Source organism: Halichoerus grypus, chromosome 3 (genome assembly GCF_964656455.1).
Source record: "Halichoerus grypus chromosome 3, mHalGry1.hap1.1, whole genome shotgun sequence".
In the NCBI taxonomy this organism is placed as follows: Eukaryota; Metazoa; Chordata; class Mammalia; order Carnivora; family Phocidae; genus Halichoerus; species Halichoerus grypus.
The window spans coordinates 125,979,691-126,006,421 of record NC_135714.1 but is presented as its reverse complement, the minus strand read 5'-3'; the positions used below and the strand labels follow the sequence as shown (position 1 = coordinate 126,006,421).

The 26,731-nt window shown below is 42.9% G+C and overlaps 1 protein-coding gene across 3 annotated transcripts in view; it reads right to left on the bottom strand.

Annotated features, from left to right (window-relative positions):
* ARHGAP10 (Rho GTPase activating protein 10) overlaps positions 1–25,029 on the bottom strand; it is a 314,695-nt gene extending 289,666 nt beyond the window's left edge. For all 3 annotated transcript variants that reach the window (XR_013446509.1, XM_078069295.1, XM_078069296.1), the window contains exon 1: positions 24,638–25,029. Coding sequence is in view for 2 of the 3 variants with exons in the window: in XM_078069295.1 (XP_077925421.1) it covers positions 24,638–24,791 (154 nt within the window). In the remaining variant the exon portion in view is untranslated. The remainder of the gene's footprint in view (positions 1–24,637) is intronic.
* Positions 25,030–26,731: the final 1,702 nt, after the last annotated feature.

Here is a 26,731-nt window from a genome sequence, read left to right as displayed (position 1 = left end):
AAAAAAAAGACTCCTGCTACTGCCCTGGAGAGGAAACACATCCAAACCCCAAGTTTTTAATCAGAGAGAAACCACTGTGTATTGCAGCAGACGCATGTGGTTTGAATTGAATGCTGTTGCCACACCCACCCAAAAAGTGCCAAAGCAGCCACCTACAAACACAAAACACACATGAGACGGACTTGTGGCCGGTGAAGAAATGACTATGACAAGGGGGAAGCCCTAGAGAAGGCTTCAACAGCTTTAAACAATTTTAACTCCGGGCTGCTATAAAGAGGGTTACATAACTTTATCAAATAAACTGCCTCTCAGAAATTATTGCCCATAAACAGTTCCCTTCCAGTTCTCAGGTGGAGGTTCTTCAGTTCCCGCCTAGGATTTTGTTCCCATCCACAGTGTCCACCCAGGGGTCCCATTTCCCAGCCCTGAGTCCCCCCTACCCCCCACCCCGCACAGCAGCAAGGCATTCCTACCACTCCCAGAAGAGACTAACACAATCCCCCTTTAATTGGGACCTCAGGAAACTGGTCACGAATGAGGAAATCTTTTCTTTGCCTAGTTCTGTACTACCAACTAATTAACTGGCCCTCAGATAATCGAGTCAGCAAATTAATAGATCTTTTCCTTATATTATTTGTTTGTCTTTTTAAGTTATTGATCATAAAAGGGACAGAACAGGGAACTTCCAGGGGGAGAATTTTGGGGAAAAGAAGAAAGTCTCTAAAGGAACCCTGTCCGGGGGAAAAAAAATAAAGAGAGAGAGAGGTGGGGGAAGAGAGAAGAGAGAGGAGGGGGAGAGAGAGAGAGAGAGGGAGAGAGATAATACAATGAATTAGGGTAGGGATGGAGGGACAGCTGTTCAAAACAAGAGGGAATATGGGAGGGGTCAAAATAAGCAAAGGCTGAAATCAGCAACAAAGAACCTCTGGGTTTCTCTGACACATTGAGTCCCTCGGAAGACCAAGGATGGACCAGGGGGACAGAGAGAACAAACTCTCTATGTTGAAGAACTAGCCCAAGCCTCGAGTGAGCTGGATTCTACCCCCAAGCCTACCAAGAAGAAAGCTTGTGAATCTGGACAAAGTATTAAGCTCTCCAGATCTCCATACTGTCATCTGTAAAATTTCATGCCAACTGGACAGGTACTAGGACCTGATACAATTACCTCCTCCTCCGGTTCTTGTGAAAGATAAGGAGCTGAGACCATCACACTGGTAGCAGGAAGCTTAAGAATGCATTTAGCAAATATCTAAATACCTACTACATACTGGATATTTTAAGTCAGACAAAAGACACTGCCACAAAGCTTGCATTCCAAGAAAAGCAGACATTAAGACAGATACACAAAAACATAAAAGATAGCAGGTGATGAGGGCTGTGGCGTGTCATTGGCAGGTAAGGGGGAGAAAGGAGGAGGAAGGGGTGCCAAATGAAACACTGTGGTCAGAAACACCTCACTTTGAAACCTGCTGAAGTGTAGAAGCACGTTACACATGATCAGCCACAAAAAAACTATAGCCCACAGGGTCCAGGGCTTCTTTTTGGGGTGATGAAATATTCTAAAACTGATTGTGGAGGTAGCTACACCTATATGTGAACTTATTAAAGGCCACTAAATTGTACACTTTAAATGGGTGACTCATATGGTGTATAGATTAGATCTCAATAAAGTGGTTAAGAAATACCAAATAAAAAGTATTAGCCGAAGGTTGATGCACATGTAACTGCACCACATTCTCTAGAGCGAGACAGAAAATAGCTCCTCTGCATAAAGAAAGGACTAGAAAATGCAAAGCAAGCTATGGCGCATATACCAGTTACACACATAACTAAACAATCGTGCCTGCCCCTCAATCAGCCCACCCCTCCTCTTCCGGGCCGTGGTGAGGTGGCAATCTTGGGTAAACCTGTTCTGTATCACAGGTTACAGCTGGCTGGACAGGGGCAGGCACCAGATCCAAAAGCAGACCACTGACAGGTGGGTTAGTGACCTCCCAAGAGCTGAGCCAGACAACCCCTCCCCAAACAAGGGCAATGGTAATTAGCTGGGCCAACTAGATTCTCTTAGGAAGCGGACTTAAGAATATGGAAATTACCCAGATGCATAGTAGAGGACAGTGAGACTGCTAGCACACTTAGAGAAGCAGCCCACGAGTAAGCCAAAATTGGAAGGATGCAGAAACTATGAACAAACAAAAGCTGTGGGCACTACACAGATGGAAGCAGGTAAAGGGATGTCAAGATGGTGGACACAGAGCAGCCTAGACTTCGAAGACCAGCTGGGTCACAAAGCCTTTAGCTCAACCTGGATGGCCCTGTGCTCCCCGTGAACTTTCTGGTTCTGGTCTCCATTGTCCTCCTAGTGCACCAAGCTGAAAACATTAGATTTGATTTAGATTTTTCAGCAAATCTTAGAAGCCACAGAGTCCTGCTAACTTTCCTTAGGCATCACTCATTTCCTTCTGGCACGCTATCTCCCTCCAACGGCTCTGCCACCAACCTGGACCACAGCCCCTGTCCTCAAAGTGAGCAGGACAGCCCTCCACAGGCTTCTCTGGCCCTAGGCTCTCCCTGCTCCACAAAGGAGTACCTGATTAGTTTCCCTTTAAACAACATATCTTCATATTTCCTACTCCCAAACCACAACAACTCCCCAGTTCTGTTTCAGGGCAGAACTTATTTCCACACTCATCCTTCTGATAGGCCCTAATATTTTCCACTATAGCCTAAATAACCTTGGGTATTCAAGCTGTTCCCCCTCCCCAGAAATTTCTATCCCTCCCATCAGCCCATCCTCAGCCAACTCTACCTTCTATATGGAGCCTTTTTAATTATACCATGTATGCATGAAGGCCCCTCTTCTTAAAATCTGGTGAGAAAACACAGCACTTACTTCCACTGAACCTTTGTCTCATGTTTTTTATTTCCATAATTGGACTGTAAATTCTAATACGACAACCCATTATATTTTTGCAGCTCTCTCTCTTGTTCACTAACGCCCGTAACAACAGAGTTCACATTAACAGTGCTCAGTGAAGACCTGTTGATTAGCTGAGGTTAAGTGGAGAAACACTATTAAGATCCTAAACTGTTTCTGGGAGGTCCAGAAGTTGTCTCATTCAACAGCCATTCCAATCTTCTCTTCCCTCCCCTTCCTCTACAATGAAGGCTGGACCATGAACAACTCTTTCCCAAGCTACCTGCAGCAAAGGGAGGCCACGTGAAAACTGAGGCCAATGGGATATAAGCAGAAGCTGATGGAAGATTCCTGGGAAAGCCTTTGATACAGACTTTTCATCCTTACTACTTCTTCCTCTTCCTGTTGCCCTAGAAAGAGGGTGTAATGGCTGGACCACATTGCAACCATGAGGAAAAGGCCAAGAAATATGTAGAACCCTCAGCCTTGACAACCAGCCAGCAACCACCTACTACTGACTCACTATGAAAGAAAAGAAAAAAAATGAACAGCTCGATCAAGGTCTCTCTACTGTTGCATGCAACCAGCTGTGACTGATGCATTGCTCCTCAAGACATAGGGGATAAACACAGCAAAATAAACCAAACACAAAATACAGAGCAGTCACAGAGGCTGACTCACAATGTACTATGCACATCCCTACCTTCTTTAGTGATAGTCTAGCTTCTAAAAGAGACAAACAGAAGAGTATCACCCGCACTATATAAGGGCAAGAGAAGGACAAGAGGGCAGTATCTATTTACTATGTTTTTAAGACCAAAAGTAAAGCTACTCCTTAAAATACCATTATCAGCAGCTTGCGAATGATGATAATGTTTTCAAAATGAGCCATTTCTTTCTTTTTGATAACATAGCACTGATATTCCTATAGCTAGGCTCCCTTCCTCTTTACAGGGATTACACGGGATGAAATGCCTTACAATTTTCTAGGAGAAATTAGATGAGAAGTGATGCTGTGAACACAGAAGGTCCAGACTAAGTTTCACAAGAACTGGTTATGTAAGAAAATATTTTCACAAGGAAAAATATGACAGTCTGTTCTTAAAATAACAAGTACTTCTAATATCATAGTTTTGGTTTTGCTTAAATAATAGGTTTGCTTGTATTTTATCATTACTGTTTGGGAATTTTTTTTTTAAGTTTTTCTTTTAATCACCCAGTACTCATCACGACAAGTGCACTCCTTAATCCCCATCATCTATTTCATCCATCCCCCCATCCACCTCCCCCTCCCCCCATAACCATCAGTTTGTTCTCTATAATTAAGAGTCTGTTTCTTGGTTTGTCTTTTTTTTTTCCCTCTGCTTGTTTGTTTCATTTCTTAAATTCCACATATGAGTTAAATCATATGTTATCTGTCTTTCTCTGACTTATTTCACTTAGCATTATACTCTCTAGCTCCAACCATGTCATTGCAAATGGCAAGATTTCGTTCTTTTTTACAGCTGATTAATATTCCATTGTATATATATACCACATCTTTTTTCTACATTCATCTATCGATGGACACTTGGGCTGCTTCCATAGTTTGGCTATTGTAAACAATGCTGCTATAAACACTGGGGTACGTATATCCCTTTGAATGAGTGTTTTTGTATTCTTTGGGTAAATACCAAGCAGTGTGATTGCCAGGTGGTAGGCTAGTTCCATTTTTAACTTTTTGAGGAAACTCCATACTGTTTTCCAGACCAGCTCCACTAGTTTGCATTCCCACCAACACTGCAAGAGGGTTCCTTTTTCTCCACAGCCTTGCAATACTTGCTGTTTCTTGTGTTTTTTTATTTTAGCCATTCTGACAGGTGTGAGGTGTTATCTCATTGTGCTTTTGATTTGCATTTTCCTGATGATCAATAATGTTGAGCATCTTTTTGTGTCTGTTGGCCATCCAGATGTCTTCTTTGGAGAAATGTCTTCACTTCTTCTGCACAATTTTTAAATGATTTTTATAAGTCTTTATATATTTTGGATACTAACCTTTTATCAGATATTTCATTTGCAAATATCTTCTCCCGCTCAGTAGGCTGCCTTTTAGTTTTGTGGATGGTTTCCTTTGCTGTGTGGAAACTTTTTATTTTGACGTAGTCCCAATAGTTTATTTTTGCTTTTATTTACCTTGCATCAGGGACATATCTAGAAAAAAAGTTGCCACAACTGACATCAGAAAAATTACTGCCTGTGCTCTCTTCTAGAATTTTTATGGTTTCAGGTCTCACATTTAGGTCTTTAGTCCATTTTTATTTTACTTTTGTGTATGGTGTAAGAGAGTGGTCCAGTTTCATTCTTTTGCATGTTGTTGTCCAGTTTTCCCAACACCATTTGTTGAAGAGATTGTCTTTTCCCATTGGATATTCTTTAAAAAAAAAATTATTTATTTATTCATTTGAGAAAGAGCACAAGCAGGGGGAGGAGCAAAGGGAAAAGGACAAGCAGACTCCACGCTGAGCAAAGAGCCCAATGGAGGGCAGGGCTCAATCTCACAACCCTGAGATCATGACCTGAGCTGAAATCAAGAGTCAGACTCTTAACCAACTGAGCCACCCAGGTGTCCCTCCCATTAGATATTCCTTCCTGCTTTGTCAAAGATTAATTGACCACATAATTGTGGACTGCTTGGGAATTTTTTAAAGCTATCATTTTTTTAAAGGATTTTAATATTTTTCAGGAAACTTGTTCTATTATAAATCAAATAAAAGAATATATAACTTAACTGTGCAGCAAAATTGCTATTTTTTGTCTTTTTTCCTGTTAGTTTTCATTATATGAAACAAATTAAACACTAATACCCTACCTTCACTCATGTGTAACAATGAAAATTCACCCAGACTGTTTATCTCTATGTGGAAACAGACTAAAACAGCAACAACAAATTGTATACAACTTTCAGCATATTAAATAGAAACAATCATTAAGAAGTGACAATAGAAAGTCAACCAAAAGAAATATTCTGACAAGAACCATCCTGAACTTTCTCTGCATCCTGAGGCAGTTTGGGGCCCTCATAAGAATTGGCATGCTATCCCAACGGTGCCCTAACTCCCCCTAGGCCCGTCTTTGCGCTCCAAACATTTATCAACTGAAAGCCAAAACAACTTTCTAACCAGAATGTAGCAGCTTCCACCTCCTGAGCATTATGATTTTCCTGTTTTCCTAAAATACAAAGTACTCAGTGGGAATTTGCAGAGGAGCTGGGATAGCAATACAATACAAAGTTACAAAAAAAACTTCTGCCTCACAACAGAGGCTGAGGAACAGGAAGGGAATGAAAGGGCCTGGATTCTCACATTCGTATCTGTGTCTTTAATGGTGTCACCTAACCTCTCCAGAATTCAAGAACTTCCAACATCGCAGGAGCCAGACAGGCATTTACTCAAACATAGTAATCTAAGTAATCTAAGACCTAAGAACCAGGCACTGTTCTAGGCACTAGTGGAGGACCGCAAGGAGAAACCACCCTCAAGGAGAGTTTATTGGAATCTAGAATGTGAGCAAGGTGAGGGGCAAAGCTTTTATAGGAATGTTCAGTCTTTATTAGGACCAGCAGTAGCAGATGAATGGAAACCCCAACCACAAGACACATCATCTTTATTCAATTCATTAATTTCTCTACTTCAATTTTAAATGAAGCATCAGGAGGAAGGGCTTTCATTCGTGTAAATTAAATGGTTAAGTCTCAAAATGTGCTCACTCTCATCCACATCTAAATTTCGACATATATGAATATGACATTAAGCATCATGAAAATAGTTTCAAAAGGGAAAAAAATCACCCTTTAAATATGACTTCCAGATTTACTCGTTCATTAATACTGCAAATAAATAAAAAAATTACTACCATGTAAACTCAACATTATAAATGAACTTCAAGAAACCAACAGAGAGGACAAAGCAGGTATCTAAGGGGGCCACTCAGAACATGTTTCCTCATCTGTAGAATACAAGAGTTGGGCATTCCTTCCAGCTCCGTGGCAGGTGTTAGAAGACCAGGACTTTAATTCTAGCTTTCTATATGGAAATTGAAATTCACTAAGCTCAAGATTTATTAAAAAGCCCCAAAATATTTTCAAATTAACTACAATGTCTCCTTAATACTGTCTATGACTCTAGACAAAATTCTTAAACTTCTGGGTAGCAAGTTCCTCCTAGATGAACGAGGAGAAAATCTATTTCAGGGTAAATACATTCAAAATACAGCACCAAAAAGAATGAAACTGCACCCAGAAAGAAAAGAAATGGCCATTACTTGTGAAGAAAATAAGATGGCAATACAATTTGGGCCATGAAATAGCAACAAGTTTCAGCAAGGGTCCAAACTGGCATTAACAGTAAAGCATCCATTTCACAAAACAAAGTATTTCTTTCCCTTTAAGGGAAGAACTCCTACAGGCTTGTCATGATAAGACGGGGAAGCTGAAAATGGCAACAGTATCAGGCTGTCGGTACACATCAAACCCACACACCCTTTGGATCACTAACCATAACATTACTTTTTAAATTCTGCTTTGGTTAAAAAGTCAACACCAGTAAGCTTTTTTACTTTTTGTAATACAAGTAGAAGAGTATGGCCACTATTCCAGAGCCTCTGAAAATGATCTTCTTTCCCGTGACTTTTAATAGCTTAAAGGAAGTTTCTATCACCTTCACGGAAATTTTTTTAATTTCCTAAAGTGTGCTTTGCAGACATAACCGCCCCCCCTCCATGTCTTTACAAGATAATTCTGTAAATAAGACTTGTGAAATACTATATCAACGGCAATAATGCATGTTCTGAAAACCACAGGCTTCAGAAATAGTGTGTACCTGGCAGGTGCCACACAGCTTTCTGGCTAAGTGCCCTTGGGCAAGTAAGTCAACCTATCTAAACCCAGGTTCCTAAGTTGCAAAATGGTATTATATCTGAGAATGAGCACCAAACAAGACTGTGAGAAGTAAATGCTAATTCATGTGAAAGGCTTACATGCTCATACAGTAAGTGCTAAAAAATAAAAACCTACTATCTGCTACTACCACAACAACCATCATTATCATTACTCTTAGTAAACTTAGAAATATGTTTTAGTACATCTCAGATATTATTTTCTAACAGCTCAACTGATAATTATGAAGCAAATTAAAACAAAATCTAGTATCTCCAACTTAAAGCAACAGTAACCTACTCATTGCTGGTTTAAATTGAAAATATCTTAAATGCACCTTCATTTAAACAAATCCAACAGATAAAAATGGATATTCACATACACATAGCAAAAATAGGTTGGGAGATGACTATTCATTTTAAAGGAATCATCACTGATCCCTCTTAAATAATAAACACAGTTTAGTGACATCTAAACTATGATTAGATTATATATACACACATAATGGAAGCCCACAGAGTTGATTATATATTAATTCCATTCCAACCTTCCTTCCTAATGTAAATTCTGAGTTTTGGTACACATTCATTAAACACATCAAAATCTGGCATGCATCATTCTACGGTGCCCTCCAACACCTTCCAAAGATCAAATGCTCACTGGTGCTCTAGCTTCCACCATGGAACCCACTCTCTCCCTGTTCCTTTCTATTTTGTTCTCGCCCGTCACATACGTTGAACTGAGGAAGTACATTTACTCAAAACTACACATTCAGCTTTAACACTTTTGAAATGAAAACTTCAAAGTCACAAAACTTAAAGGTCTTTACAAAGTTGCCTCTTTGTTCTCTAGACAAAGAAGCACTTTTTAAACCCTTCTGTTCCATGATTGTCAAGATAAATCAGTACTGCAGGCACTCTGGTAGACACTGCCAAACGGCAGTGAACCATCTTAAAGCAAACAAAAAACTGTTAACTGTGGTTAAGTGATACATCCGGTTTCTGGATGTAGGACTGCTCATCAACAATTTTGCATAGCCATATAAGCCTTTTAGAAAATATCAATTAAGACATACAGTCAAATCTCAAAGATTTCAGAGTTCACATCATAAATGTGTAATTTAACTATTACAATTCCCCTAGACTAGCAATGAAAAGAAAATAATCCAAATAGGTCACTTACCTACTTTCAAATCTTTGCTTTAAATACTATCCAGCATACACAATAAGATGGAGACAAGGGAAATATTTCCAGAGACTATCATACAATTCAGAAGAAAATAAACTTATTTTTTTATAATAAACTTTTCCAGATGCTTACAGGATTACCTCAACTGATTTCAAACTTAAAATTAAGGCTGGAATATACACAAACAGAAAGAAAAAACACCTGCTCTAATTTCTGTTCAAGAAAAGTTTTCTTTCCTTAAAAGGAAAAAAGAATGTAAAATTGCTCAATCTACTGTGTGAGATGAATTATACTCACCAACATCAGCTTTTCTTAGCAATACTTTATTTCTCCAAAACTAAACAGAAGCACTGTATCAGTGTGAGAAATTTAAATTAAGCCAGCAAATCACTATTTAATTTTTAAAATATTTTCTTGGACTATCACAAATTAAACTATTATTTAAAAAGAAAGTGTCGCAATCACACGGTACTTTAGAGGTTAAATACAGGAAGGCACAGACACCAACTACCCCACTGCATCAACAACCTTAACCTTGTATCCAGGCAAGCTGCACTTCATTTCTACCTCTCCTCTCTCCTGCCCTTCTCAAGTTTGCTTAAAAGGAATCAACCAAGCAATGGGAAAAAGAGACGGCAAACTTAATTTTTTTTTAATCATACATCTTTTTTTTAAGATTTTATTTACTTATTTGACATACAGACAGAGCGAGAGAGAGACAGCGTGCTCGTACAAGCAGGGGGAGCGGCAGGCAGAGGGAGAAGCAGGCTCCCCGCTGAGCAGGGAGCCCGATGCGGGGCTCAATCCCAGGATCCCGGGATCATGACCTGAGCCGAAGGCAGACGCTTAATGACTGAGCCGCCCAGGTGCCCCAAACTTTTTTTTTTTTTTTCATTTATTTATTTGAGAGCGAGAAAGAGAGCAGGGGGAGGGGCAAAGGGAGAGGGAGAGAGTCCCAAGCCAACTCCCCGCCAAGCACAGAGCCCGAGGCAGCGCTCGATCCCATGACCCTGAGATTACAACCTGAGCAGAAACCAAAAGTCAGACGCCTACCCACCTGAGCCACCAGGTGCTCCAAGAGCAAACTTATTCTGACTCACTATCTTCTCACAGTCCTCATTTGCCCCATGAAGCCCTGAGGCCCAGATCAAAACAGGTCTAAAAGTCGCTTTCAAAAATGTAAGTTCTCTTACAGATCAGCAATCTGCTTCTTTTTCTACATTCTACAAATCCCTTTGCTATGAACCTTAGCATTCTGGTAAAGCAATTACTTACTGCCTGCTTCTTCACCCCAGTGGCAGGCACGTGATTCAGCTGGCCCAAGTATACCATCTGCCGTGCTCAGCGGCGGGTCCAGGCTGGGCAAGTGACCCAGGACTGACAGGGCCTTTAGGGAAGGTAACCACATGTCCAGGTTTTCCCCAGGACAATCCCAGTTTATCCCTGTTGCTCTGGCATAATTTTATTTTCACAGAAGTATCTTGATCCCTACCTCGAAGGCAGGGTTTCTCAGCCTCAGCACAATTAACTTTAAGCTGGACCATTCTTCGTTGTACGGGGCTGTCCTGCGCATTGCAGGACATTCAGCAGCACACCATCACTGGCCTCTACCCACTAGCAGCCAGTAGCACCTCCCAATTAGGACAACCAAACATGTCTCCAGGTGGGTCAAATTCATCCATTTGAGAACAAGTCCTCTACGGAAAAGGAATCACTGTTCTCTGGAATTCCCAGAGCAATAAGAAAGATAGCCTTAAGCTATCAGCACCATGCAAGAGTGCCCATCTGAGGGTCAAGCCAACTGAGGGAAATGCCCGAGATACAAAGAGTGACCTGATGACATTGTTGGACCCCTGGATTCAGGTACACCTAAAGCAAGCCCCATTCCTCAGACTTCACTCATGTGAGCCCAGAAATCTCTTCTTTGCTTCAACTACTTTAAACTGGATTTCTCTCACTTGCAACTGAAAGAAATGAATGAGGATATACAGCATGTTTTATGTCAAAAATTTAAGCTGTCAAGAAAGAAAAAGGGTTCGTGGAGCACCTGGGTGGTTCAGTCGGTTAAGCATCTAACTGCAGCTCAGGTCATGATCTCAGGGTCCTGGGATCCAACCCCGTGTTGGGCTCCCTGCTCAGCCAGCAGTCTGCTTGTCCCTCTCCCTCTGCCCCTCCCCCACTCATGTTCGAGCTCTAATAAATAAAATGTTTAAAAAAAAAAAGAAAGAAAGAAAGAAAAAAGGATTCAGATTAATTTTGAACCCTATCCTACACCTTCCACAAAAAGAGACCACCAACTCTAGTTCTAGGGACACCAGCAATGAACTTCTGCACTAAAGTCCTAGAGTCCCTCCCTTTGTAGAGCCTGAGAGCCTCCACACCTCACCTCCAGACGCACAGTGTGTCTACACTCAGTGCACCCAGGGCTAAAGAAAGAGGGGTGCCATCTGCACACCACTGCATCTGAAGAGTTACAGTCATCGTAAACAATTCTTTCTTCTAGAATCATTTCTTGAACTTATTAGAACCTAAGCAGATAGCTAGAAAAGAGGATGAAAAGATCTTTTTAGATCGCTGATAATTACTACATTTTAAACTCTTACAGGTTCTATTCCTCCTCCTCTCTTGGACAAAAGGCAAAAATCTAAAGTCCTAGGGTCTCTTCCCAGACGTTGCCAGAGGCATTTTCTTCTCTGTAGGCATCTAAAGACAACCAGCATGATTCCACAGAGATAAAAGAGAAAAATCAGCAGTGTCACTCCATGGGGGAGAAAAAAAAAGGTATTTTCATTTAATACTTTAAAAAAAAAAAAAAACAAGTTTAAAGACTGAATAAAGTATTCAACTTTAAGTGCCAGTAGAATAAAAGTCTGGAATTGAGGCATTTGTTAATGTCTTGATGATCGTTTATCCAGACATTTTATTCCTACCTTTTCTCCCCATCCACCTTCCATTACCTAGTCTCGGTTTAACATCTAGATTCCATCCATCCCCCATTTCAAACAGACTGTGAAACAAAAGTCTTACAAGCCATGTATTATTTATTAACCGGAGAAAGAATGTGGTGGTGGGGAAATTAAAACACAATTAACTACTAGAAACTATCTTGCCATCTAACTCACAGAGAAAATAAATCTACTGGTAATAATTTCCTCAAAGTCCTGACACAAATCAACAAATTTATCTGAGTCTGCACCCATCTTTTCCACCCTTCTAGTATTGAAATAGATGAAGGGTGTGTCCTGCCTTCACCTGGACTCTGAATCCCATCTTCTATATTCAGAAGTACTTTGTACTCTGGAATATTCCCTGAACCTTCAGTCTCCTCCTCTCTGTTGGATATCGTCATCAGCATGTTCAAATCTCACCCATTAACCAATAGTTCCAGAGAGCTATCTATACCACAGGTTCATTTATTTCCCTTACACCCTCCCTCTCAACCCTCTGCAATCAGGGTCTCATCCCTGCTGTGCCGTAAACTAATCCAGTTATTACCAATGTCGCGGTCCTTTTTTTCCCAGTATAACATACAGTGTTATATTAGTTTCAGGTGTACAATACAGTGATTCCACACTTCCACACATTACTCAGTGTTCTTCAGGACAAATGTACTCTTAATCTCCGTCACCTATTTCCCCCATCCCCCCTACTCCCCTCCCCTCTGGCAACCATTAGTTTGTTCTCTATGGTTAAGAGTCTTTCTGTTTGACCAACGACACTGTCTTAATGCAATGTCACTTGTACTGCCAGTACTGGTTCTCTTTGTAACATGACCTTGTCTCCTCCCTCCTCCTTTCTCCTCCTTTCTCCGTGACCTATGCAACCCTCACCAGATTTTCCATCTCCTCCCTCCTCCCCACCCCATGGTTACTGCTCTCAAACCTCCTTCTCAAGCTCTTCTTCTATCCACCCTTTAGAAGTTGTATTCCCGGGGCGCCTGGGTGGCTCAGTCGGTTAAGCGTCTGCCTTCAGCTGATTGAGCCCCGCTTCCGGCTCCCTGCTCGGCGGGAAGCCTGCTTCTCCCTCTGTCCCTCCCCCTGCTTGCTCCAGCTCTCTCTCAGTCACTCTTTTTTTCTCTCTTTCTCTCTCTCTCTCTCAAATAAGTAAAATCTTTAAAAATAAAATAAAATAAATTTTTTTTAAAGCGGTATTCCCCAGGATTTGCCCAGCCTCCCTGCCTTCTCCCTTTACATTCCTCCTCTGGGCAGGTTTGCTACTGTTACACGGTGTCATTTCCTATCTATATGCTGTGTCTCCAGAATCTTCACCTCCAGCTTTATTCCGTGTTCCTGAAATACATACTTATAAAAAAAAGCAACCTACTGAATGTGTCCACTGGATAGCTGAGAAGCACCTCAGTCTCAACATATCTAGTTCAGAAATGTCTCCTCTCTCCCACAGAACCTGTTCCTCTAGCTGGACTACCTCAGTGAACAGCACCCAACTGCTCAGGGCAGGAACTGAGGAATCACCCTGGGTGCCTCCTTCGTCAACCCCCACACCCAATCACCCACCACAGCCTGCAGCCTCTGTATTCTCCTCCTCGAGAATCTGCCTCTTCTGCTACCAAAGTCTCTGGCCTAGATGGGTGACCTCCGAACCTCCAAGTCCCCTTTCCTCAAATTCACTCTCACAATGGCTGCCTGCCAGAGAAATTGTTCTAAAATGCAATTCCGATGATGCCAATCCCCTGCTGGAAATGTTTCCATCACTTCCTACTGTGCTTCCAGTGAAGTGTGAAGTCCTTAACCGGCTTCACCAGGCCCTTCCCAACCCTGCACCTGCCCACTCTGCAGCCCCATTGTTCTCACTCTGCTCCTGCCTCACTCCCAGCCCACCAGAGCTGTTCTCCAGCCGTGTAGCATACGATCTCTCTGGCCTCCAGTCCTCTTGCATGCATGTGACCATGCTTGAAGAATGCTTCTTCCCTACCCTCAGCATGGAAAGCTCCTAGCCTTCCCAGTGGCCTCAGCTTAGAAGTTGCTACTCTCTTGAAGTCTTCTCTGACTCCCTAGTTAGTCCTGCTAACTAGGGCCACAGCATCCCAATCTTACTCAACAAAGTGAATGACAACATTTAATTAATCTTCCATCTCCCCCACTAGAACTCTGACTTCTGCACAGATACACAGGGTCCCTATTCACTGTTAAACCTCTAGCAACTTGCCCACAATAGGTGGCATTTAATGACTTGGGATGACACTTCCTCCCCACTGTCATAAATGAGGTTATTAGAATGATGACTGTGAATAGATTTTTAATTTTTTGTCTATGCTTAGCAAACACATTCAGGGGTCATTATGAATCAGTTTTCTAAGTGCTTTGGAAATAATTAACTAATTTACTTCTAGCAACATTTAGGGAAATAAAACTACTATCCACATTCTACAGAAGAGGAAATCAAGGCACAAAGGAGTTAAACAAGTTGCCCAAGATCACATAGTAAATCTGACATCAAAGACCACGCTCTTCAATATTTTTGCTCTGCTGCCTTTGACCTGCATTTCACAAAAGAAAAACAAAACTATCTGTCACAGTGGTGACAGAAGTCCTATCTGCCAGATTCTCCAATAAAAGTAATGACATGTCAATGACACTCCACTCCCTTGTACTTCTTTGGCTTTGTCCCCGAAACTTTCAAGCAAAGAGCTTCAGTAATATGCTGGATTTCAACATGCTAGTACAGCTGACTTCTTCTATTTAATAAATGCGAGGCCTATATTCAGCCCAGTGCTTCAAAATACTGTTAGCCTGAAAGAGCAAGGAACAGGTTTCAGAGACTATTTCTACTATCTCTACTGGTAAAGCCACAGCTGTGTCCAAGTTCAACCAAAGGAAGTCAGAATGGTGCTCTTTTGATGATGGTGATGAGGACAGTACCTACCAGGGGCCAGACACAGTTCTGAGATCCTTTACTAGGGAACATTAGAATTAAATAATACCACCCCATTAGAGTTCCTACTATCTCCATTTTACTAATAACAAAACAGAAAGTGAGATGGGGCCCCCTGGGTGGCTCAGTCGGTTAAGCATCTGCCTTCGGCTCAGGTCATGATCCCAGGGTCCTGGGATCGAGTCCCCCATCGGGATCCCTGCTCGGCGGGGAGCCTGCTTCTCCCTCTGCCTGCCGCTAACCCTGCTCATGCTCTCTCTCTGACAAAAAAATAAAATCTTAAAAAAAAAAAAAAAAAAAAAAAAGTGAGGAACTGAGGGTTTAAGTAATTTGCCCAAAGTCTCATTTGCCCAAAGTCTAGCAGTCTACACTGCTAAGAAGTAGGGGAGCCAACTTTACAGTCAGAAATAAAAACATTCATCTTCTTAGAGAGTATTAAACATCCTGTATTCAGAGCTGAAGTGACATTACTTTGGATTTCCAAATGGATTTCCTCCAGCCACACACCTCACCATGACCCGCTCCCAGATGGTGGCGGAACACACACCTTGACACCCAAGGGCAGACAGTGCCCATGGGTGAACAAGTCAACAAGGAAGGAGAAATCACACTCACCATTGAAATATTAAGTGGCACAGGATTAACATCTTCCTCAGAAAACACAGGGAGGAAATTCTAGTTCAACCAGGGAGGCAGGCCTCCAGCAGCAGCAACAGGGGTGTGATGCTTATGGAGCTTGGGACTTAGCGATGCCTGCCCTTAGAATGTAAAGTGTCAGGGGTTTTTCGGCATGTGTGTTTGTTTGTTTAAAAGAGAAGGATGTCAAGGCTTCCTCATTACAAAAGATCCCCTTGGCAAGTCTATAAATTAGGTTCCTATATTAGGATAATCAAATAAAGCAGGCTGTGGTTCCTGTTTGCTTTGAGGCCTATCACAAAATACCAACCAAGCCCTGCCTAAAAATCAAGTTCATCTGACCTAACTAGACTGACAGTTACCAGAGTTCTTAATGCACACTGTTGATGAATATAAATATCATTTTTTTTCTCTACATACCAATATCAGAAGTCTAATTTCAAGGAAGTGAAAAGGCTTTAAATTTTGTTTGTGATTCAGACCAGTGACTGAAACTTAAACTGGTTTGCTCTGATTATCCACACTAAGCTGATAATTTATCAAAAAGAAATTTTACTAAAGGACTTCAAAATTCATGGGTACATTATCTACAGATTGTTGTCAAAGCTACTGTTTTAAAGTTTACAAAATTAATTACAATAAGGCTTTCATGCTGCATAAATTCTCTAAGTTGTTTGGCAATCAAAAAATGCATGACTATATGACACATCATAGAACATCTTAGTTTTATATAACATCTACAAAACATCAATTAACAAAGTCTTCTTAAACACCACTTGGAGGAAAAAGAGCTTGAACTAAATGAAATAGAGGTACAGATGTATCCACATGGATAAATCTCACAAACATGAAACTGAGGGAAAAAAAGAGGTTGCACATATAGTATGAGAACCATTACATAGTCTAAAAACATGCTATTATCTAGGAATTTGTACAGATATATTAAAATGTCTAGAAATAATAAACACCAGATTTGAGATAGCTGCTACTGTTTAGGGAGAAGGACAGGTTGCTACCGGGGAGAGGCAGATAGTAAGCTTTCTTCTAAACCAAGATGCAAATACAGAAATGTGTATTATGAGGTTCTTTATATACATACACACACACACACACACACACACACACACACACACAGAGTATAGTTATTAATGAGTTAAGAACCGGGCTATTTCCATATGTTCCTCCAATAACATTTACAACCACTTATATCTTAATGAAAGAACATGTTACTTGAAAGACGATTTATACACAGTGTGCTTTCAATGAGTTAAGAACACAGCTATTCCTATATGCTTCTGCACATACGTTTATAAAAACTTGCATCTTAATGAAACAAGATGTTAGATGAAGGACACAATATACACACTGTAGTTATTATGAGATTCCCTGTATCTTTTTATAAACAATCTCATAATTTTGGTAAGCAAAAAAGCCTAATGCCAAAATATAAGAACAAAATAAAAATGTATTCTACTAAAGAGTGGGACAAGAAATGGGCAGCAAAGGAAGGATGAGGGGAGTGGAGATTAAGAGACAGAGACTGAGGGGAAGGAAATGATACTGTTTTAAAGTAGAGATCTGAATCTAATGGCTTCTAAATCAACCAATCTCTGAATGTCTATACTTATACAAACTAGAAGCCAGTTTTATTTACAATAATCATCCCGGGGGCCTTAAATTGTCAGTGGTGGCCCTTGTGCTGAGCTAAGAAGAACAGTCTCCCAACTAGATCATGAGGTGTACACACATTCCAGATAACCAAGATTTATCATAATAACTTCCCTTAACACAAGACCGCAGTTACACCCCTTCATGGAGACAGCTAATGATTGCGGTTAAGGGTTTCAGAGCCAGACAAAAGTGGGTTCCCATCCCAGCTCCTCCACTGACAAACTGTGTGATGTGAACACGCTTTCACTCCGTACCTATTCACTGCCACATACGGCCCACCATCACTTAAAGCACAATGTATGGTAACCTAGCAGACTACCCAGCATTTTTATATCCTTCGTAATCCTTGCTTATGACCCAAAAAAACAAACAGAACCATCAGGTGTGATAAATAGCTATTGGAGTCACAGACTCAAAACGGCTTCTTTGGGAATCAGTTGAGGAGACTTTGAGGGTCCTTTCATAGAGAATAGGACTACCTAACAGGTCTCAGGGACAGCCCTCTTGGAGGCCTCTCTGCCTGCCTTTTCTCATTGTGAATTTCCCATAGCAGACACAAGCACTGTCCACTAGTTCTTAGGGTTTCCTGCTGATGAGACACTAACGTTAGTATCCTCTAAAAGTGTCACTGTGACTTTTAAGTACCTGAAGGCTCCAGTCGTTGACGTTATCATCCCAGGACCTTGAGCACAGCTCTGTCACCTTCAACCCCTCCTTCTCAGTCCTCTAGATAGAGGCCGGCTGCTGACTGCTTGAGTCTCAGCTGCAGGTGGCTTGCTAGATCTTCAGCGGCCTTACTGACACTCTCTACTTCATCTTCAAATCTTTGTGAATTGGAAATAAACCCTGGAGAATGTTTTCCCAAGATACCATTTAGCTTTGATTCATCAACTTACTTTCAAGGTTTTTCAGCATCTCGCACGACATTCAAACTTTGGAAGCCTCCCAGCATTTGTCAAATTTGTATTTCTTGGTCACTGCTAATGAGGATATGAACCAATATACTCTTAGGGGTAATAAGCACCAAAAGGTTACATACTAGTCACTGGGCCAGAGCACCATTTTTCAGACAAGAAAAGGACCTTGATATTAAAACATGTACCTGCGATTTAAATGATACATCATAAGTGTTAACATTTCACATCTGAATGCTTATTCTAAATGCTTTACATGTATTCACTCATTTACCCTATGCGGTGGATAGTATTATGATCTCCATTTTAGAGGTGACAACATAGAGAAAAGCCAAGCAATTTGACCAGGGTCCCACTGCCAGTGAATGGCTGAGCTAGGGTAGGGACCCAGACAGACCAGTACCCTCAACATGTGCTCTTAATCCTCTACCCTGTACTATATCATCAGCTACTTTAAAAATTAAAACACAAACATGCCCTCCTGACTTCCCCTCTTCCAAAAGTCAATAATGCTCCCTGGTCCCCGCCAAAAAAAACTAAGCAGAAAGGAGGTGGTCAAAGGAACCCCAACAAATGGAAGGACAGGGAAAAGGCAATGTGTCAGTAAGACACAGGGAACACCAGATGACTGACCCATAAAACATTTTAAATGAACATGGCTGGCCAGTAGAGAGCTCTAAACAAGAACTATTCTATAGCGGTGCCTGGGTGGCTCAGTCAGTTAAGCGTCTGCCTTCAGCTCAGGTCATGATCTCAGGGTCCTGGGATCAAGCCCTGCATCAGGCTCTCTGCTCAGTGGAGAGCCTGATTCTCCCTCTCCCCCCACCCCGGTCAAATAAAGAAATAATAAAATCTTAAAAAAGAAAAAAAAACTATTCTATATGAGTCAAGGACCACCTGTAGTGAGTAAAGCATTTGAAGCTCTAAAGCCTGTCTGGGTCCACATCCTAGCTCCAGTCTGATGGTAGTTTTTCTACAGCAAGTCTACATTCATACCAGAGACTGGCCCACCGTACTAAAACCCCAAGTGAGAGCTGAAGATTTATCCCAGGCGATGCCTTGAATTGTTGGTGATCCATGGTGATTTCTTTGGGACAAAAAACACATATGAGTGTTCTTTTCCATTCAGGGAAAAATTATATTTGTAATTTATCAACTTTTTAAGTAACATTTTGTTTCTATACCTCCCTAAATTCCACTGAATAGCAGCATCAGCATGAAATTTACAATTAGACTACTCCATCAAAATTGGGGTGTGAAGTAGCAGAAAACAATTCAAACTGGCTTAGGTCATTTAACAATATATCCAGAGCTGGGCTTTCGACATAGAACAATCTGTGGCTCCCACAATGACATCAAAAACCCAGATACAGTTACCTCTGCTCCATAGTCCTTACCTTGGCTCCACTCAACGGTCCCAAGACGGTGGTAGCAGCTCCACGCAACACAACCAGATAGCATAGAAGAGTAAAGAACCTTTTTTTTTTTTAAAGATTTATTTATTTACTTGAGAGAGAGAGAGTGAGCACAAGTCGGGGGGGGCAGAGGAAGAGGGAGAGGGAGAGAGAATCTAAGCAGACTACAAGCTAAACACGGAGCCTGACACAGGGCTCGATCCCACAACCCTGAGATCATGACCTGAGCCAAAACCAAGAGTCGGACGCTCAACCAACACTGCAACCCAGGCACCCCAAGAACCCTTTTTAAGAGTCTCCTCACACAAAAGGAAATCTTTTCCAAAGTCTCCAGCTGCCTTCCTCTCATGTCTCACTGGCCAGAACTGAGATATATCCTCATTCTTAAACCAGTTACCAGCCCAGAAAATAAGTTCACCATAACTGAGTTAGAGTTCTGGGACTCTTAAACCTGACCACATGTTTTTATAACTGCCCAGATGATTCTAAAGATCAGCTGGTCTTGAAAAACTTAGTTAAACTAATCAGAATTAGCCCTAATCACCTTTCCCTGCATCTCCTGGGAAAAGGTATAGACACCTGAACAAAATTCCGATAGAGAAAAATAATGCTGGCTGGGCCAACAAGAGAGTCTACACAACCACTTCACATGTGTGTTTGCAAAACACTTTCACATAAAATCACTGGATTTTATTCAATCCTCAGACTGGGCTTTCTGCTGTAGTCCCATTTTAAAAATAAGGAAACTGAGGCTCAAGTTTACAACGTGAAATTCTTTTAAGTCTTCCAAACTTCTGTATGCTTCAATGCAATAGCAACTTAGGAAATTTCCCCTAAAAGGGATTATCATTTGAACCATTTCTCTAAAACATTAACATAAAGAAAGCAAAAAGGAACTTTTACGTTGTCCTGAAGAAAGCAAAGCAAAAATCAAGAAAATATTAAAGGAAAAAGCAAAGCGAATATTAAAATACCAAGGCCTTAAAAAAAAAGTACTAAAACCAAGACTTGGAAGACTCCAATTCTAGTCCTGTCTGCCACTCACACCCTTCTCCATGTCTGTGCTTAGAGCAGGCTCACTTATGAGGGGCTCTCCAGCTTAACACACACACCAAGAAAGCTAGACAATCTAAGCTTAATAAAGAGCATTTTACATAACTGTATTAAGTGCTTAATAATTCTAAGGACTATTCACTTAAAAAAATTTTTTTTTCCTCTAAACAGAACAAATTCCCTCAAGATGGCCTAATGTAAAATTTGTGGAAAAGCATATATGGCCTATTTCTGTTCCTGGCAGATATGCTAAACATTTCTATGAATCATAAGCATCTGAAACTATACAGACAGTGCATGAAAGGTTTACAAAAGGAAAGACTATTAAAAGAGGACACTGGTTATTCTAGGAAAGGAAAGGTGTGAAAAAGAAAAAGGACTAAAAAATCCATTTAAACAAAGAGTCCACTGAATTGAGTGAATGATCTCCAAATGTGCCACATAAGTCAATGATCCCAGACTTCTCTCTGGAGCTCCCGCCTACCCCCACTGCTATGTCCAAATCCACCCTACACACAGATGTCAAATCCTGTCTCGAAATCAACTCTTTCCCATTATGTCAGCCTTCTGCTGACAAACCTCAGTGATTCTCCACAGGATAAAGTCCACATTCCTAACCTCGCTTTTATGACCCTCCATAATCTGAAACCAACCTCTCCCTTTATCCCATTCCTAACTGGTCTCCTCAGGGTCCTCAAATACTGTGGTGTTCAGGTTTCTTCTCAGCTGTTTTCAATCTGACAAGTTCTACAAGCTTCTACTCCTTACTTAAAACAAGTTCCCAAACTGCCAGTCACATGTCTTCATTCTAACCTACAACAAACTCTTGTTTCTGGCAAAGTTAGAATACTTGTTCCTCACTCCATTTTTAAACTTTTATTTATTTTTTAAACATTTATGTATGGGGTGACTGGGGGGCTCAGGTCATGGTCTCAGGATCAAGCCCAAGTCGGGCTCCCTGCTCAGCAGGAAGTCTGCTTCTCCCTTTCCTTCTGCGGCTCCCCCTACTTGTGCTCTCTCTCTCCCTCTCTTGCTCTGTCAAATAAATACATAAAGTCTTTAAAAAAAAAAAAAAAGATTTGTTTATTTGAGAGAGAGAGTACGCACATGGGGGGTTGGGGAGGAGAGGGAGAGACTCTCCAGCAGACTGCGCTGAGAGCAGAGCCCAACTCGGAGCTCAATCCCAGTACCCTGAGACCATAACTTGAGCCGAAACCAAGAGTCAGTCACTTAACCAACTGAGCCACCCAGGTGCCCCTTAACCTTTTAAATGTGTGTGTGTGTGTATCCTTTGTTTCTTCAAGAATTTAGCACAATGCTATAGGAGTTCAAACACATTCCCTAGATTGGACTGAATTCAACTACAGGACGATAAACTCAAGGACAGGGGCCTCTGCCTTATTACCTCTTTGTATCTCAATCTCAGTATTTAATGAATCATAGATGCTAAATATTTGCTGATTGCTGCATCACTGAACTCAGCAGTAAGCCTTCAAGTCCCACAGAGCCACCTCCAATTTCTTTAAATATTTATGGATATTCAAAGCATCAAGACATCAAAACTACATAAATCTAACAAGTATTTAGTGCATTCAGGAGGCATCTTACAGGGTAACTAAAAACAGAAATCTCAAACTCATAATTCTGAAAATGCACCAAATGCCATTTATGCATAACGGAGTATAAGACGTCTGAAAATATAATCAGTCTGACCTAGTTGATTGCTATTCTTTCTGCAGCTCTTCCCCCCACCTCACGTCCTTCCTTGACTTCTTGACTTGCAGATGTTATATAGAAAGGCTCAACTGGTTAGGCGAACGACTGACCTACACTGCAATTTCCAAACACTGCAGGACCTTACCAGTGCCTCTAAGAAGTAGGACAGGAGAAACTGAACACAAAATAATTAAGTGGCCTGTTCAGCTGTTGTGTGGCCAGGCCCTAACAGGAAAGGTGAATTAAACGCAGGTGTCCTGACTTAAGTCAGGTGCTCATAGTCTTTCATAGGAACTAGAACTAAACTTTGAGGAGCAAGCTGGGCAAACGCAGGGTCTTTCTAACTTGCCTAAAGCATGTGAGCTAAAGCTGTATTTTTGCTGTCTTCTGGGAAAGACTTTAAGTTAATCAAACATGATGAGAAAAAAGATACTTTCGGGTTGCTCTCTTACTCATGATTATAAATTGTGTTTCTTATGGTAAAGGACAAGAACCAAAAGGAGTAAGACACCAGTTGACAAATCAAGAAAGTCTACATTCTGGGGAGGAAGGCGACAGCTGGCCTCCCAGATGCACCAGCTGCCGCTGGAACACCAAGCATGTGTCCTGTTGGCAGAAGAGCTAACATGCAGTCACATAAATAGCTTTCTACTAGTGGCCAAACTGGCTTTGCCATCTGCCTCTCCCCATACCAAAGCCTCCTTCCTCATCATCCTAGCTTCAGAGGGAGCTGCTACAGCCAGTAAGAGAGAAGGTACACTCCCCAGGCCAGTGACACTGGTTAACACCAAGCTACAGAAGGAAGGAGTCCTCTCCCTCATGTTCTCATGCACGCGCGCGCACACACACACACACACACACACACACACACACACACACACTGCCCTTCTCCTCACTCCTGCCTACATATTTATAACCCCTCCCTACTTCCCACCCAACACATATACCTAATGCCAAGGCACTGGACAGCCATCAACCAAATAAGCCCACTAGTCACTACCGCAAAGTGATTCCCAATCCTCCTTTTGCAACACCAACAAGGTCACAGAACCAAAAGGAACTTTGGACATCATCCAGAGGAGTGACTTGCTTCCAAAATTACAGGGATGGCTCACTAAATTCTTCCCATTAAAACTTATTTCAACTCATTAAGTGAATATTTACTGTTCCAGGCACTGTGCTGGGTTCTTGAGAGTTTGTGCAGTATGTTTTAATCTTCCTTAATGCAAAATGGTGGTAGTGGGGGAGAGTGATATGGGGTATTTTTCCCAGAGGTGAGGTCTACAAACAAGTGTACAAGGGACTAACTCCCAAAGCTGGGAATTACCGAACTGAGAAACTAGAGAAGCGATAAAGACCCTAACAACACAGACTTGTGAGGCTTGGATACTGCCCTGCCGCTTGTCTGCGGTCTTCTTAAGAAGAGAGGACACTCAGAGGCCTCCTCGGAAGGGCTATGGGCTACAGGTGTGGTCCAGCCGCCCAGCTCCTCACTGGAGCTAATGCCCCCCCCCCCCCCATCCAGCAGCATCACCAACCATCAGCCAGAATCTTAGCCCTTCTCCCTCCTAGAAAAACTCTTCTCAGATACAGATGTATCTATAGAGATCTATTTCTCCGGTGGCCACTTCCTAGTTTTTCAAAAAGCAGAAAAGAACCAGGGAAGAAGGCATCAAGCCCGACGTGGGTGAAATTCCCTGGTGGCAGGCAACGCTGGCTCAGGCCAAAGGGTAGGCTGTCTGCTCACCCTGACAAGTCCCACTCTTTGAACCAACCCCCCCAGCGCAGAAGGGAAAGAATGTGCGGAAAGCAGCACGACGCCGGGTGGACTTTCTGGTTTAGCACAGTGAAGGACCTGGGACGAGACTATCCGAAAATATCGGAAAATGACACGGTAAGGCTGCAGTGGAAGAGACTTTTGAATAAGTCAGCACGCAGCAGGTTTTCAAAGAATCTCCAGGGAAGTCCTCTGGAGAGGTCACAAGGCAAAACTAGCGAAACTGAGCTTGAGGGTGCAATCCCACCTGACCCCGGGGCGGGCCGGGCAGGGAACGCAGGCACCGAAGGGTACCCGGCTGCGGGCGGCGCGCTCCCACGCACAGCCGCGGGCTCTGGCCGCTGGTAGAGGGCTAGGGGCGGGAAAGGGCACTCGCCACCCGCTGCCTGGGGAGCCGGGCAGGAGTGAGCCCGGGGCCTCCCGGTCCCCAATCTCCTGTTCCGCGGGCGGCTGACCCGGGGCACGCGACTGCCTGTCTCCCTCCCGCAGAGGCTCCTCCCGGCCTCGCCGCGCTGCAGCCTGCCCCGCGCCCAGGTCCCCGCTTACTTTTGGTCGCTGCGATGAGGTTCTTCCCGTCCTTGATGAGCTCTTTTATGAACTTGTTGGTCCTCTCCAGCTCCGCTTCGTGGGCGCGGATCCTCTCCCGGAACCACGGGCTGTCCAGGTAGCAGTCGCTGAACTCCAGCGGCTGCAGCCCCATGACCGCCGCGGTCCACCGCCCGCCCGCCGCGCTCTACAGCCGGAGCCGGGCTTCGGGGCCGTGGCCAGGTGCGGGGTGCGCGGGCAGGAAGTCCCGGAGAGGCTCGCAGCCCAGGGCGAGCGCGGCACGGACGTGTCCCTCGGAGCTGAGCCCGGCCACCGAGGCGAGCGAGAGAGCCGCGGCGCCCCAATCCCGGCAGCCCCCGCCGAGCCCCGGGCGCCCGCGGCCCCGCCCCGGCCCGACCCGGCCCCCGCGCCGCCGACCCTCCCCGAGGCGCGAGCCGCCCCGCCCCGGGTGCCTCCCCGGCCCGCCCCGCGCCCCCGCCCCCGCTCGCCCCCTTCTTGATCCTCCGCCTTCCTTCTTCCTCCCTCCCTTTCCTTCTCTTCCTTTCCCCAGTAGCCTCTCCCTTTTCTTCCTCCACGCGCCGTTGCCCCTCCTCTTCCTTCCGAGCCTTACTCGGTCTAGAATTTCGTCCCGCGGCTCTCCTCCACCCCAGGGGTGCGTGCCCCTCCCCTTTCTTCGGCTCCCCTTCTTGGGGTGACTCAGAGTCGGCTCCGCGAGGCCGGGACCTCGACCAGGACCGGGAAGGGGCGTCTTAATAGCAGTCTCTAATCCCCTCAGCCGGGAGACAGCGCTCAGATGTCTGACTTGGCGAGGGGAAACGATTGACTCGTTGATCTCATTTATCCTGGGAGCGACCCTGAGCTGTGAAAGTTCTCGCACGCAGGGCACGCTTTTCCTTATTCCCGCTCCTCATCTCAAGTAAAATGCGTGTTAAATCTCCGCTTTAATTGAAAGTTTTACCCGAGCAGGGAGAGCTTGGGGGCCGACAGGTCCTATTACACTCTTCTGCGTATCCACACTGAACGATTTGGAGGGAGGGAGAGGGTGGATAAACCACTGAAGAGTTGTCTCCGTCGTATTCAGATTAACTTTGCTTGGGTAGGTGGAAATGATCTTTATTGTTCTAAAAATAACTACTGGAAAACAAATGCCAGGTTTCACGAGGTGGGGGTGACGAACAAGTGAGAATTTATGTCAGCACACATGGAAAAGTATCCTGTGTATTCTGAAACAGAACTCAAATGTGTTTCCAAAAAAACTAAGACATTTTAAGTAATTGAGATTTATACTTAAATCAGTCGTTCATTACAGTAACTTTTTATAATGGCAACTAACAATTTATTAAGCAATTATGTGCCAGGCACACACCAGGAACTCTACATACATTTTTTACAAGCTCTCAACATATGTTTACCTATATAGGTTTATTAAAGATGTTAATATCCTCCAAGAAACTTCAAACTGATTCTTTAAAACGTTCAGACTCAGCTCTGGGTAATTAAGAATCTGTTTGGACAGCATGTTGTTGGAGTGTAACCCTCAGGAACAAGTTAAATAAGCCTCCTACTCAATGAGCTCTTTTGTTACAAAATAGGACCACGTGCGGCAGACCCACGGAAAAACAGATAAACATTATTGCTTTAATGTCCATCCTCCAGAGAGTTCAAAATGTTTCACAAATAACTTTTAGGCATTGAAAGCTTCAGTTCCTACTAAAATCAGCAGGGGGCTGGATTCTACAGAGAAGAGAAGAGGCAAATAAAGGGGAAAAGACACAAGAATAGAAGGGATGTAAACAAACACTGAGGACCTGGCAAAACAGAAAAACTGACTCAGTCCTCTGGACAAAACCCTAAACTTATCCTCATAAAGAGGGGCTGCTGACACTCCTCAATGTGTTAAACATAAAATTAACATGAGAGCCAGCAACTCCACTCCCTGGGTATATACCCAAGAGAAATGAAATCCTATGTCTGCACAAATACTCGCTCACAGTAGCATTGTTCATAAGAGCCAAAAAAATGGAATCAACCCTAATGTCCAACAACTGATGAATGGAGGGATAAAGAAAATATGTGTATCCATACAGCAGAATA